The sequence below is a fragment of the Thunnus albacares genome, chromosome 10 (genome assembly GCF_914725855.1).
Source record: "Thunnus albacares chromosome 10, fThuAlb1.1, whole genome shotgun sequence".
In the NCBI taxonomy this organism is placed as follows: domain Eukaryota; kingdom Metazoa; phylum Chordata; class Actinopteri; order Scombriformes; family Scombridae; genus Thunnus; species Thunnus albacares.
In genome coordinates, this window is record NC_058115.1 from 16,295,344 (window position 1) to 16,309,802 (window position 14,459).

The window sequence follows — 14,459 nt, forward strand, 5'->3', positions numbered from 1 at the left end:
TTAACACTACTGGTAGGGGGTCTTTAGCTAAATGAATGAGCAGAAAAGCGACGATATAAAGTGATCGTGCCAATCAATCCATTAGTTCAGTTATAGTCTGTAAAGCCACATCACATTAACTACAGATCCCATAAACCACGGTGACGGACGCCCACCCAGCTTCGATTACGTTTTCAGTGTTCCGTGCAATCGTTGTTTAGAATGTTATGATTGACGTGTCAGCAAAGAGTTGCCATTGGTTTCTATGTGGTTTCCAGGAAGTGAACGCCAACAGTCCCAACCACCTACCCCACGTGAGCCCAGTCGATTGCACCACGCGCGGCGTGCGGCGGAGACACACCGGTCGGGAAGGCAACGTCACTCCTCGGACCACCGACTCGACGTAGCGAAGTAGACTGAGAGCGGAGCGGAGCGGCGTTGTCCGAGGCAGGTACCGTACTGGCACCGTTTATGCCCATATAAACTAAACATCCACAAAAAAGCTGACAGTTAGTTTCCATTTGGTTTCCAGGGGAACGGGGGGAAAGTAGGTCGTATTAGATAAGAACAGGGTGGACGCTAGGGCCTGGCAGAGTGTAGGCCTGTTAATCTCCGCGGTCTGTCCTGACAGAGGCAGCCCGGGAAGAAGCGCTCCCTCACGGTCAGAGCAACTGCCAGTTACTGTTCAGGTGCCGTAACGGACACCGCGCCATTAGTTTGGAGAGGTACCTAGTCCCAGCTAGTTGTGACGACATTTTTTGTCAGCCTAATTGGGATTGCGATTATCGATCAATCTAGTTACTAACCGATTTACTGCATATGTTTTGCTCTTTTTTCACGTCTTTTCAGGTGCTGAAGCGATTACAGCTGAAAGATGGCGGACGACCCCAGTGCGGCGGACAGGAACGTGGAGATATGGAAAATCAAGAAGCTGATCAAAAGTTTGGAAGCTGCCCGCGGGTAAGTGATCGATTTGAGCCGTGTGCCGGGAACACTGTCCTAAGGTATATGACTTTCGGGTGATGGTGTGAAGGTGGACCGCGGCAACAGCTGGAGAGCGTTAAAGCGGGGCCCAGTTTGGGAGTGGTTAGCTTAGCATGTAGCTAACTTAGCTCACTGTAGCTGTGGCTGCTAGCTTGCTAATGCAGTTAGCCCTAACTGCTGTCGTATTCAGCGCGTCTAGACGTGGGAAACATTGCGGTGATTTGGTAGAATATGTGTTCTGATTTAGTCTTGGTTCATGTGTTATCGGTGATAGTGCGGGAAATGTTGCCTCGCATCCCACAAACGGTGTGGAGTTAGTAACGTTAATGTTAGCCGTGAGGCTAATGGGACCCGCTAATAGACGTCATCTCTGGAAAGAGGCCGCCATGGGTGTCTTTAACAAGGGAGCACGTTGATGAGAAGGAAAGGCCGGCTAGCTTACAGCTGCACTTCCACATGCTCCGATAGACGCATTTCTCAATTTCGTGTGACGCCTGCCTGACCTGTTTACATGTAACGTTAGGTTATATGACAGCTTAGTGTTTCCTTACTGAGTCCATTAAGTTGGTTACCTTTTGACAGGCGGGCTGCTTAGCGTTACATTAAAGCTTGAGTAGCTCCAGAAGACGAATTCAAAATCAGCTGTTTGCCGATAGGGACACTAAGGCCTTTTTGAGTTATAAAACACGGACATTTTTAATGTGGGTGTTGCAACTCCAGCTAGCAGCATGCTCTGCGACAGCTTGCCATCTAGTGCTGCGCAGAAATTTGCTGTCCTGTACTCCACCGCCTGCCATGTCACACACAGTTGACCATTTGCCCCATATTCATCCAGTTGCCGCTACCTGCCTGTGTGTGTGTTTATGTGTGCAGTGTCAGCCTGCTGCTGCCTTTTCACGAGTAGTGAATAGAAAGACAACAATGTGGAACTGTGGAACTTAAACTCAGTCCTTGGCTTCAAGGACAGAGATTGTAAATTGTGAAACTGAAAACCCACCGTGATTGTCCCCTTAACCTTTCAGACCCTGTCAAGGTGATGTTTTGCCAGTGAAGGTTGTCTGTTTACTTAATGGGATAGAGTGAGAGGTGGAATTATGTAGACTGTAATAAAATGTACAGGTCAAAGTTGTGGTTTCAAATAATTGTTGATTAGAGTTGGTGCATCTGTCATGTCACTATAATTTTGACATGGCTATGAATTCTGTTGCTGTGTTGTAAACTCTGTTACACACTAGTTGTAGTAAACCACTGAGTTTTATAGTGTGTTGTGACTGAATCTCATAGCACCTTGTGTGCATGTATACCAAAGTGTGTATGCAAGTACTAACATTTAATGCTCTCTGTCTCTATAGTAATGGCACCAGTATGATTTCACTGATCATCCCCCCCAAGGACCAGATTTCCAGAGTGGCCAAGATGTTGGCAGATGAGTTTGGCACTGCTTCCAACATCAAAAGCCGAGTTAACAGGCTCTCTGTACTCGGGGCCATCACCTCTGTACAGCAAAGACTAAAACTCTACAACAAGGGTATGTGTTACAATGACAACTCAGATAAAACCCTGCTGACTTTCCTGTGGGACTTTTGTTCTCAAGCGCAGCTGGACAGTATTCAGTCTTATCAGGAAGTCTTTAATGAAAAACAAGTCTCATGTTTCCAATAAATGCCAGATAGTCAGATCTAGTGTTGAATTGGCCTTTATTAAGTCCAGATTTCTAAACACAAGCAGGTGATTGAATTGTTCTATCTTTTTACGCATTTAAGTTCTTTTTTTTTGTTTGTTTTTTTACATTTTACAACCATGCAAAGTAAATTGATAAAATAGGCATAGACACTCATAACAGTGCTCTTTTTCCATGTCAAACATGGCATCTAATACTTTTTTCTACTTTAGTGCTTGCTCTTAGGGGAATGTTGGGTCTGTGTAAACAATATTGTAAAGAGTATGGTCTGAACCTGTTCTATATGAAAAGTGCCCTGAGCTAACTTCAGTTATGATTTGGCACTATACAAATGAAATTGACTTGACAACTAACCAGCTAGTGAATGAGAAAGTATTATTCAACTGGAACAATATGAGTTGGTTCTAGCATTTAATTACTAATTAGGTGACTGTAAGCATGGAAGTAGGTATATATCATGCAAGTGTATTGTTTTATATAGTGCTCATGCATAGATAATATTCATACATCATAGAAAGAAAAATGTTGCATGGAAATGTGGGGAATTATGTCAAAGAATATTGTCCTTTCATAGCTTAGCATACAACAATACATAGTAACATATTTGAGCCCCAGTAAGACATAAGGTGCTCTCAAATCTCCCTCTAAATACTTTGAAAGCCAAAAGTGGCTTCTCTCTTTGGACTGTACTTTGTTGATATTTTTCTGTGCTCTGTTGATAATTTTCAACTTGATATGTGTCTAATTTTATGACCTCTGACTCTCCTCCCATGTCAGTGCCACCTAATGGTTTGGTTGTGTACTGTGGCACCATTGTGACAGAGGAAGGTAAGGAGAAGAAAGTCAATATCGACTTTGAGCCTTTTAAGCCAATCAACACCTCCTTGTACCTCTGCGACAACAAGTTCCACACTGAGGTGAGAGCATTTTCTTGGTTTGTGTGTCTGCGTACTTCTTGTTGAGAGAGGCTTTCCTCTCTTCTTCCGCTCTCCTCACACATCCTGTCCTCACTCTCCTAAACACAGGCATTGACAGCCCTGCTCTCTGATGACAGTAAGTTTGGATTTATTGTGATCGACGGTAGTGGGGCTCTGTTTGGCACGCTGCAGGGGAACACCAGAGAGGTGCTGCACAAGTTCACTGTGGACCTTCCTAAGAAGCACGGTACTAACCCACAATGCTCACACATCACTGAATGTGATATTTTCAATTACATTGTACTGTAGACAACTGATTAAATATTACTCTATTAGTTTGTCGCTCTTAGTTTAAACATTGTAATCATTGCTTCTCTTATCTTTCTCTTTCTTTCAGGCAGAGGAGGACAGTCTGCTCTGCGTTTCGCTCGTCTTAGAATGGAGAAGAGACACAACTATGTGAGAAAAGTAGCTGAGACGGCTGTCCAGCTGTTTGTTTCCAACGACAAAGTTAATGTGGCAGGAATGGTCCTGGCTGGTTCTGCTGACTTCAAGACCGAGCTCAGCCAGTCTGACATGTTTGACCCAGTAAGTGTGTTCTGATGAAGGTATTAACTGTGTAATATATCAGTTATTTATAAATATGAATCTCTTTTCGAACAATTTTGAAGACTTGACCAGTAAGAAATTTAGAATCTAAATGTATTTCATATACGCATACTTATATAATATATAAATGCCAAAAGAAGGGAGATTTAGACATATAGACATATTGTTAAACTCTATTACAAATGCCTTATCTAATAACTTTCTGTAAATCAAGTAACATGTTAAGTAAGGAAAATTCTGTTGACCTTACAGTGCTATAATGCATACTTTTAGAAAACACATACATACTAAGCCATGAAACACGATACACTACTAATGTAGCTTATTATAAAGAATTTCAGTTTTTGCAACATGTATATAAAGGTTTGTCTGATAATTTCTGCTTTTTGGTCAAAACATCATGGTTTCTTGTGTCAACTGGGTGTTTCTCACACCTGTAGCAGTTTAGTCCAATTGCTAAAAGGCCTTTTAACCTTTTTATATTTTGTATACAGCGATACCCTAATGCATAGTACTTTCCTCAACCCTCTTTTAAAACCCTCACTGCAAATGAATAATCTATAGCTAGTAATATTCTGAGTATACTTAGAAGTATGCAGCTTTATATTATGACATAAAGACGGGTGACAAATCAAAGGAAAAACCAACATAAAGTTTCTGAACTCTACTGGAGGGATGAACAACATTCTTCCAAAAGATATTCCCTCATTTGGTGTTTTGATGATGGTGGTGGAGTCGGTCCAAAATCTCCCATAGGTGTTCAGCTGGGTTGAGATCTGGTGACAGTGAAGGCCATAACATATGATTCACATCATTTTCATACTCATCAAACCATTCAGTGACCCCTTGTGTCCTGTGGACAGGGACATTGTCATCCTTGAAGAGACCACTCCCATCAGGATAGAAATGTTTCATCGTAGGATAAAGGTGATCACTCGGAACAACTTTGTGTTGATTTGCAGTGACCCTTCCCTCTAAAGGGACAAGTGGAACCAAACCATGCCAGCAAAATGCCCCCCAAAGCATAATAGAGCTGCCCTCACTGTAGGGGTCAAGCATTCAAACCTGTACTGTTCTCTTGGTGTACGTCACAGACACCCTCACCCGCTTGTCGAGAATATGGTGAAAGATGACATATCCGACCATATCGCTTTTTTCTAGTTTTACTCAGTACACGTGCAGCTGCATTCTGGACCAGCTGGAGAGTCTTTAGAGACTTGTTAGAGCAGCCTGATAATAAGGAATTGCAATAATCCAGCCTAGAAGTAACACATGCGTGGACTAGTTTTTCTGCATCTTTTTGGGACAGGATGTGCCTGATTTTTGTGATATTACGTAAGTGAAAAAAGGCAGTCCTTGAGATTTGATTTATGTGGGAGTTAAAGGACATATCCTGATCAAAGATAACTCCCAGATTTCTTACGATGGTGCTGGAGGCCAGGGTAATGCCATCCAGAGTAGCTATATCATTAGATAATGTGTTTCTAAGGTGTTTAGGGCCAAGCACAATAACTTCAGTTTTATCTGAGTTAAGTAGCAGAAAATTGCAGGTCATCCAGGTCTTCATGTCCTTAAGGCATGCTTGGAGTTTGTTTAACTGATTGGTTTCATCAGGCTTCATTGATAAATATAATTGGGTATCATCTGCATAACAATGAAAATTTATGGAGTGTTTCCTAATAATATTACCTAAAGGAAGCATATACAAGGTGAATAGAATTGGTCCAAGTACAGAACCTTGTGGAACTTGTGTCTAACTTTTGCCTTCACGGAGGATTCATCATTAACATGTACAAACTGAAATCGGTCTGATAAATAGGACTTAAACCAGCTTAATGCAGTTCCTTTAATGCCAATTAAATGTTCTAGTCTCTGCAAAAGGATTTGATGGTCAATTGTTTTGAATGCGGCACTAAGACCTAACAGGACAAGTATAGAGACTGCCTGAATCAAGAGTAGGCTTCTTAAGAAGAGGTTTAATTACAGCTACTTTAAAGGACTGTGGTACATAGCCTGTTACTAAAGACAGATTGATCATATCTAGTAAAGAAGTGCTAAGTAAGGGTAAGACTTCCTTAAGCAACCTAGTTGGGACGGGGTCTAAGAGACAGGTTGATGGTTTAGCTGAACAAATCATTGAAGTTAGTTCAGAAAGGCGACTGGAGAAAATGGAAAAAAAATGGAACGCCAAATCCTTTCCAGTTTTCGCAATGTTTGCTTTAATTTGCGGGTTTGGGAGTTATACCACGGAGCTAACCTCTTATGTTTTATTATCTTCCTTTTTAAGGGGGGATTGGAGTCGAGTGTTATTCGTAATGAGCCTGCCGCACTATCAACAAGATTATCAATTTGGGAGGGACTAAAGTTAACATAAGAGTCCTCTATAGTATTGAGACATGGCACTGAATTCAGCACTGATGGAATTGCTTCCTTAAATTTATCTGCAACACTATCAGATAGACTAGTGAGGACATTTTTATCTAATGGTGTGTAATCCAGTAATAGTAATTCAAAAGTTATTAAAAAATGATCTGATAAAATAGGATTTTGTGGAAAAATTATTAAATGTTCAATTTCAATCTCATAAATCAGAACAAGGTCGAGGGTGTGATTAAGACAGTGAGTGGCATTATTTACACACTGAGAGAAGCCAGTTGAGTCTAAAAATGAGATAAACGCAGTACTGAGACTATCATTATCGATGTCCACATGAATATTAAAATCACCTACTATAATTACTTTATCTGTACTAAGGACTAAGTTTGATTAAAAACTCTGAGAATTCAGATAGGAATTCAGAGTATGGGCCACTGTAACAAATAGAACTGGCTGTAAAGTTTTCCAGGTTGGGTGAGAGATATTAAGAACAAGGCTTTTGAATGAGTTATAATTAAATCTGGGTCTAGGGTTAATGATTAGGCTTGACTTGAAAATGGCTGCAACTCCTCCTCCTCGGCCAGTGTCTCGAGGAATGTGAGTATTAATATGACTGGGGGGAGTGGATTCATCATTTACTAATACAGCTTTAGATGACAGAGATCTAATTTTCAAGAGTCCACATTTAATTATCTTATTTTGTTGTACTATTGCAGTAGTGGTTTTAATTTTTACTAGATTTTTATGGATGACTCTTCTTTTGTTTACTTTGGATTTCATTGATTTAAGTGGTCGGGGGACAGACACAGTCTCTATGTAGTTTTGGTTGGGTATCTGCTCTAATGGAAACGCAGAGAAGCGTGTAGGACTGCAGCTCTGCTTCCTGGTCTCAACTCTGGGTTGTCATGGTTTTGGTCTACTAATAAACTCAGCCATATTTCTAGATATCAGAGCAGCTCCATCCAAAGTGGGATGTATGTTGTCTATCCTAATCAGACCAGGTCTTCCCCAGAAAGTCTGCCAACTATCTATGAAGCCCACATTGTTTGCTGGACACCACCTCGACAGCCAGCGGTTGAATTGTGACATGCAGCTATACATGTCATCACTGGTCAGATTAGGCAGCGGTCCAGAGAAAATTACGGAGTCCGACATTGTTTTTGCAAATGTACACACCGACTCAACATTAATTTTGGTGACCTCTGATTGGCATAATCGGGAGTCGTTGCCGCCACCATGGATGACAATCGTACCATATTTACGTTTATTCTTAGCCAGCAATTTTAAATTTGACTCAATGTTTCACTGTTTTTTCCTTACATATCACACTATTGCACAAGCATCACAGTCATCAAATGTACGCTGTCGACCACAATTTCCGACCCGGTTTACTGATGTCTTTCCTACAGATCTAAATGCAGATGTCACTTCAGTCACTGTTCCTATTGAAACACCAGCCAGTTGAGCAGTCTTTGTGACTGAAACTCTTGCCATCTGTGCCCCAACAATGAACCCTCTTTCAAAGTCACTCAGATCTTTTCCTCTGCCATCATGATACAAAAACCAGAATCAGCTGGGCCTTCTCAGGATTTTCATACATGCCACAGAGCATGACTGGATGTTAATTGCTTAATTGTACTACACAATACACTTGTGTGGAAGCATCTGTATTCGTTATGTTTCTCCACTCATTTATTCAGGTTTTTCCTTTAATTTGTCACTTGTCTGTATATATGATGGGTATATGTGGATATATACGGTATGTTGTTTTTAACTAGGGCTGAAAGTAATTATATTCATAACTGAATAATCTGCTGATTATTTTCTCAACAAACCGATTAATCATTTGGTCTGTATAATATCCGAAAACATTTAAAATGCCCGTCACAATTTTCTAGAGCCCAAGGTGATTACATTTACTATACAGTTAAGACGAGATAAAGCAAATTTTCACATTTAAGGAACTTAAACAAGAGAAAGTTTGGAATTTTTACTTGAAAATGTACTTAAATGATCAATTGATTATCAAAATAGTTGCTGATTAATTTTCTGTTGATCAAGGAATCGACTAATCGTTGCAGCTCTATTTTTAACTAGTGTGTGTGTGTATTTTTTATTTTTTTAACAGAGGTTACAGGCCAAGGTTCTGAAGCTGGTGGACATCTCCTACGGTGGAGAAAATGGTTTCAACCAGGCTATCGAGCTCTCCGCAGAGGTTCTCTCTAATGTCAAGTTCATCCAGGAGAAGAAGCTCATAGGTAGGTGGTCATGTTGACACAGTGGAGTTGCTCTTATAGGTCTCACCCATAAGAGCAAAAAGAAACATGCTTAGGTTGTGATTTTCCTGATGCTTGTCCTTCAAGTAAATATGTATTCTGTTTTTCTTACCCTTTTCTGTTCCTCTTACTACAGGGCGGTACTTTGATGAAATCAGTCAGGACACGGGGAAATACTGTTTTGGTGTGGAGGACACACTCAAAGCCCTGGAGATGGGAGCGGTGGAGATCCTCATAGTCTATGAGAACTTAGACACCATGCGTTACATTCTACGTGTGCATGGGGCCGAGAGCAATGGAGCAGAGAATGGTGAGCAAACCACATATGCCACATCCACCCTTGCTGAGAAACGAGGCAATATGATGTTGCAAGGCCTTAATCTCAATGTGTCTCCTTTCATTTTCAGATGAGAAGACTTTGTACTTAACGCCAGAGCAGGAGAAAGACAAGTCTCACTTCACAGACAAGGAGGTGAGGGCTACACAGATAAGACAGACCCTGAACATGTCAATTAAAGTTAAACCCGTTACCAATCATGCCATGTCTTCCTGACTTTGATTGTGTTTACAGACGGGGCAGGAACATGAGCTGATTGAGAGCATGCCACTGCTAGAGTGGTTTGCTAACAACTACAAGAAGTTTGGAGCCACGCTGGAGATAGTCACAGACAAGAGCCAGGAAGGATCCCAGTTCGTCAAGGGCTTTGGAGGCATCGGGGGTGAGCACACTGATTGCAATAGGGGTCATAACACTTTAGTTGTACACTTGTATGCTATTAAGTTAGGAACAAGACTAAGTCAAAACCTAGTATATGGTTAGACTGTGTATGGTCAATGTCAAGATTCAAGATTAACTTAATTGTTCCACAGAGTGGAAAATTTGTCTTGGACCATAAAAACATTTCATATACAGAAAAAAAAGTGTTACAAAAATAACAAACAAGGTTCTAAAACCACAATTTACATACAGAAAATATACAAAGTTGCTAATGAATAACATAAATAAATACCATATTAATGTTCTAAAAGTACCTAGGCAAGATAAACATAAAAAACAGAAAATCCCTTTTTCATTAAAAAAATCCTTACAGAGAAGATCATCCAGTGCCCATCCTGGACTTATCTGCCACTATTTTAAAGTTTTATTGACACCAGGATAAATGAATTTTTAAATCTATTTAGTCTGATATGAGACCAAATAGATTAGTCTGCTACAGTTCACAATGTGTGAAATTGTGGCCAATTTGTTACAGGGATAGTCAGTGGTAGTGTCTGTAATGTGATTTCTTGAATATTAAATGTTCATCTGCAATTTTTTGTAGTGGTCCCATTAATATTTGTTGTTAAAGTACTGAAGTAGCATATCACATGACATGGTTAAGCAGCGTTTGAGTCAAAAAAAAAGGTATGAATGTGGTTGCAAGAACAATACTTTCCACTCCTATCTTGGGATGTTTGATTTGAAAGAGATCTTATATTGACTATTCTAATTATCTTTTAATTCCCCCTGCTCTTTCATCTGTTTCTGTGTATGTCTGTAAACAAAGTCTCATCCATGTTTACGTAGGATTAGCATGTTAGGCTAACAGTCCGTCAGCTGTGTAACTTTATATCTGCCGTGATGTCTTTCAGAACACACAAACACCGTAAACACACCTGTCACCTGCCTAACACGGTACTGTTAAACCTGAAACATAGCGGCTACATCTTATTTTTATGCAGGCTGGGCTACAAATAGCACAGCATGGCTATGCTAACAATACTAGCCATGCTAACTAGCATCTAGCTGCTGTGCAGGCTGGTAAAATGGATTCGTCATGTCTCTTTGTATCCGTGGGTTGGTGCTCCTGTGAGTATCTGAGCCTCCATGTGAGACGCTTTGGTCAGTAAATGTGTATTTTTAAAACTTATTTCGGGACTGTGAGCTGTGCTCGTGGCTCCGCTGTAAACGCCCCTGAGAAGGTAATGGAAACTCTTGGCGCCAATTCATTTTGAAAGAGCAACAGCCAGTGGGGAAACTCCAACACTGGGCCAGCAGCACCAATGGTGTAACTTCATCACTCAGTCAGTCAGTCAGTCAGTGACGGACAGACATGCGAGGTTATAAGGCTGGTCCGTGGCCAGTCCAGCTTAAAATGGAGGTTATCCTTAGTTCAGTGGTTAGTTTGTTCTGTGGCATAGTGAGTACGAGTTGAGTTCAAGCCTCCATCTATCCACAAGTATCCACCATGTTAAAGTATCCTTAAAATATGAAGGGTGTGTTGAGATATCTTAGAAATGCTTTTCCCTTTCCTTCATTACCTTTTACTATGCAACCATGAATCATCACTTCAGCTGTCCCGATAGTGTAAGAGACAGAATGAGCCTCTCCATTTATCGCCACATCACAGCTTTGTCAGACGAAAAACGAGAGCATATTTTCAAGAAATAGTTTTATACGGCACACTGCATACAAGCTGATGAGCATTGCTCCATTTATTGCTGACATCCACAGGAATCAAGACATGATAGCCAGGACTAAAAGATTGCAAGAATGTCACAGGCTAATAATAATTTCTGGCTAAACTCCATGAACTTAACTGATGACTATAGCCTATACATAGTAGGTTATGGCTATGACTAATTTTGGTTTAAATATACTGTTTCAGACCACTTTCAGTAACTGACTATTGTTTACATACCACTGTTGCTACAGTTAAGTAAAATAACAGACTTCTGCACTTTACCTAGATTGGCTACTTGTCTTTTAGCCACTCTGCATGAAATTTCAAAGAATTTTGATGACATTACAGGGGGCAGACTGTTCCGGTTCTGCTCACTTCTCTTTTGATCCACTTTCCTCCTGCCCTTTTCTGGGTTTCTTCTTAGGAAACACAGAGGAAGGTAAGGAAATGAGCCATAGTGAAGGCAAATTGGAATCTCTGCCATCTCCATGGTTGCTGCTCTGTAACTACCACTATATGCAGTCTCCATTTTGAGGACAGGAGATCAATAAAGTTTCACATTCTCCTTAGACTTGACAATGTATCTGAATGTCATTTCAAACACTTGTATGTACAAAAGTATGTGTTATTCAAGTATTAAATGGTTATACACAATAGATTCCTCCTACCAGAAAGGCTTTTTATCACTGATATCATTGTCAAATCGGCATTAGTATTATAGAAGCCTTACTAGTGCAGATTCTTTGAATACTTTCTCTGATCGTGTGTAATAAAGCACATTTAGCAGCACAATGTGCAATCATGGAGGGTCTAAAATATAGAGCTGGTTAAATGGAATTTTAATGGCAGTAAAACTTTAAAAGAAACCAAGAAATACAAAAGAATCAAAGACTCCTGCCTCCAAAAAGGAAAAAAATGTCATGTAGTTAGTCTTATAATTCGGTAAGTAGTTCTTAAAAGAGGATTTCAGGAATTCAGGCTTTTTAGATACTAATGCTCCCACCCCAATAGCTAATGGGGATTAGACTAACCTAATACAAATTCTTCCTTTTAATGCCATCACATTACGCTTGTTGATCTATCATCTTTGTGTTCCTCAGGTATCTTGCGGTACAGGGTGGATTTCCAGGGCATGGAGTACCAAGGAGAGGACGATGAGTTCTTTGATTTGGATGACTACTAGGTAGTCGGGGACTGATATTGGGAGAAAAAAAGAAAAGCAAAGGAATGAATGAAGAAATAAGGAAAGAAAAATGCCACCTCTCTTGCAGCAAGTGAGAGGTGCAACTGTGTTGACCCATATATATGACAGACACAACTTCCAATTTACCTGTTGCATACACAAACTTGCACATACATTTCATCTGTACACACAACAAAATACATCACACAGGCTGAAGAGGAGTGAGATTTTCTTTCATCCAGAGAGGGAGAAAGCCCTTCCTGAATAAATCCCTGCCTTAGAGTGCTGGTTCCTTCCCCTAGTTGGATTGGACTCGACTCATTTTTGTTCTTTTTTTTTTTTCCTCCTCCCCTCCATTTTGAATGAACACAACAGCAAGTTCCCAGATTCCTCGCTGCCCTTAACCCGGTCTGAAGATGAACTTTGGACTCACTCCTCACATATAGAAAATATATTTTCCTTTCTTGCCTCATCATGTCCCTACCCTCTCTCTCTTCTCCCTTCTATGCTTTCTCTCTCTTTTTTTTTTTTTTTTTTTTTGCATTTCATTTTTTTACTGGTAACTGCTGCTGTTGTATTTTATGAGAGTGGGGGATTTTTTTTACCTGGGTTTCTGTAGAGAAAGGGGGACAAAGTATTAAATTTGAACTGCTGAAAACCATTGCTACCTCCTCATCTGCTGTGGTCTCAATCCTGTGACGTGTGTGTCCGCTTCTGGAAAGGCTGACTTTTTTTCTCTGCTTCACTGACATCAAATGAGCATATTGTGACAGACGTATGTGCGTGTGAGTGAAGCATGAAGCATGCATGACTGCCTGCAGGTGGTTCCAGTCGTCTAATTGGTTCATCGGGATAAACCTCATGTCGAAATTGAATGTTTCCAAATTTTAAATGGCAGAATGCAAAGGTACCAGATCTCTTGGGTATTCATTAGGTCCCCCTTGTATAGAAATTAAGTCTAACTTCTGGGTACCTGAATCCCAATTCCCAGAATCCACCAATGTCTTATTTAATTGCATTTATAAATGCATTTGTTCATCCAAAGACAAATCCATCAACAGTATGAATTTGGCAATCCATTTCTTCAGACATGTTTAAATGTGATAGTTTAGCCACCTGGAAGAAGTTTGGCATTTACCAAACTCCATTAGGAAATAGGCCAAAAGATAAGGACTTGGTTCATAATCCTACATTGACCTACTCAGGGAGCTGTTAAAGAAAAGCCATGGTTAAATACACCAAAACACATCCATTCCTTTCTCAAAAAAATAAGTTATTTCATAGGACAAACTAACAAAGTAAAATTGCGCAAAGGACACTTGATTTGAGAAGGTATTGAATGTGATGAAAGTAAAACAAACCTGCACACTAAAACATGTGAAGATGGTATTAAAGTTAGAGTTGGGACATGAGTAATTTAAACAAATAGTCAATTACCTGTCAACTATCTTTAAAAAGACTTATGGGATTCATAGAAAGGATCAACAAACATGAACTAAGGCAAAAGATGATGGTACTGAAGTTGTTCCTGGTTAATTGAGCTATCATGATTACTTTGCTGAGTCTGGAACAGGTTCCAAATATGAGGTTTTACTAAGCAAAGTTATCCTGATAACTGGGTAACCGTGTGTCTTGATAGGGACCCCTGCTTTAACATTTGTTTCAGTTTTGGTTACCACATTCCTTAATTATTTACATTCATCTTAACCATTCAAAATCCTCTGTGGAGTGATTTAAATATGTAAATAGTGGAAATATAACCCAACATGTTCTCGAAAATTGTATTTAACTACTGCTTGTTGTCACAAAGCTATGGGAACACTGACTCTGACATCCATGCATCGTAACTTAAATAGTTGGGGGTTTTTTTGGAGCTGAATTTAAATTACTAATGCCATAAATCACACACGACATACTAAATTGCCCAACACCCTGCAGCATCTCATAGCAAAGCTATGCGGATGATTGATTTTGCCTTAGTGTATTCCTCTTCAGGATAGCAACAGCATC

General features: G+C 40.1%; 1 protein-coding gene across 1 annotated transcript; it reads left to right on the forward strand.

Moving 5' to 3' along the window:
* The first annotated feature begins 296 nt into the window (after positions 1 to 296).
* etf1a (eukaryotic translation termination factor 1a) lies at positions 297 to 13,110 on the forward strand. The gene is made up of 11 exons (XM_044364234.1): positions 297 to 430; positions 829 to 939; positions 2,316 to 2,491; positions 3,422 to 3,561; positions 3,670 to 3,808; positions 3,959 to 4,149; positions 8,675 to 8,804; positions 8,959 to 9,132; positions 9,230 to 9,294; positions 9,394 to 9,541; positions 12,367 to 13,110. The coding sequence occupies exons 2-11, from the start codon at positions 854 to 856 to the stop codon at positions 12,447 to 12,449; spliced, it is 1,332 nt and encodes a 443-aa protein (XP_044220169.1). The 5' UTR covers positions 297 to 430; positions 829 to 853; the 3' UTR covers positions 12,450 to 13,110.
* The last annotated feature ends 1,349 nt before the right edge of the window (positions 13,111 to 14,459 follow it).

What these genes read in the sequence shown, in the direction of transcription:
- etf1a (XM_044364234.1), top strand. Translation starts at nt 854, where the DNA reads ATGGCGGACGACCCCAGTGCGGCGGACAGGAACGTGGAGATATGGAAA. An exon ending in AGTCTGACATGTTTGACCCA is followed by an intron (nt 4,150 to 8,674) that starts GTAAGTGTGTTC and finishes TTTTTTTAACAG; the next exon opens with AGGTTACAGGCCAAGGTTCT. An exon ending in GGGCTTTGGAGGCATCGGGG is followed by an intron (nt 9,542 to 12,366) that starts GTGAGCACACTG and finishes TGTGTTCCTCAG; the next exon opens with GTATCTTGCGGTACAGGGTG.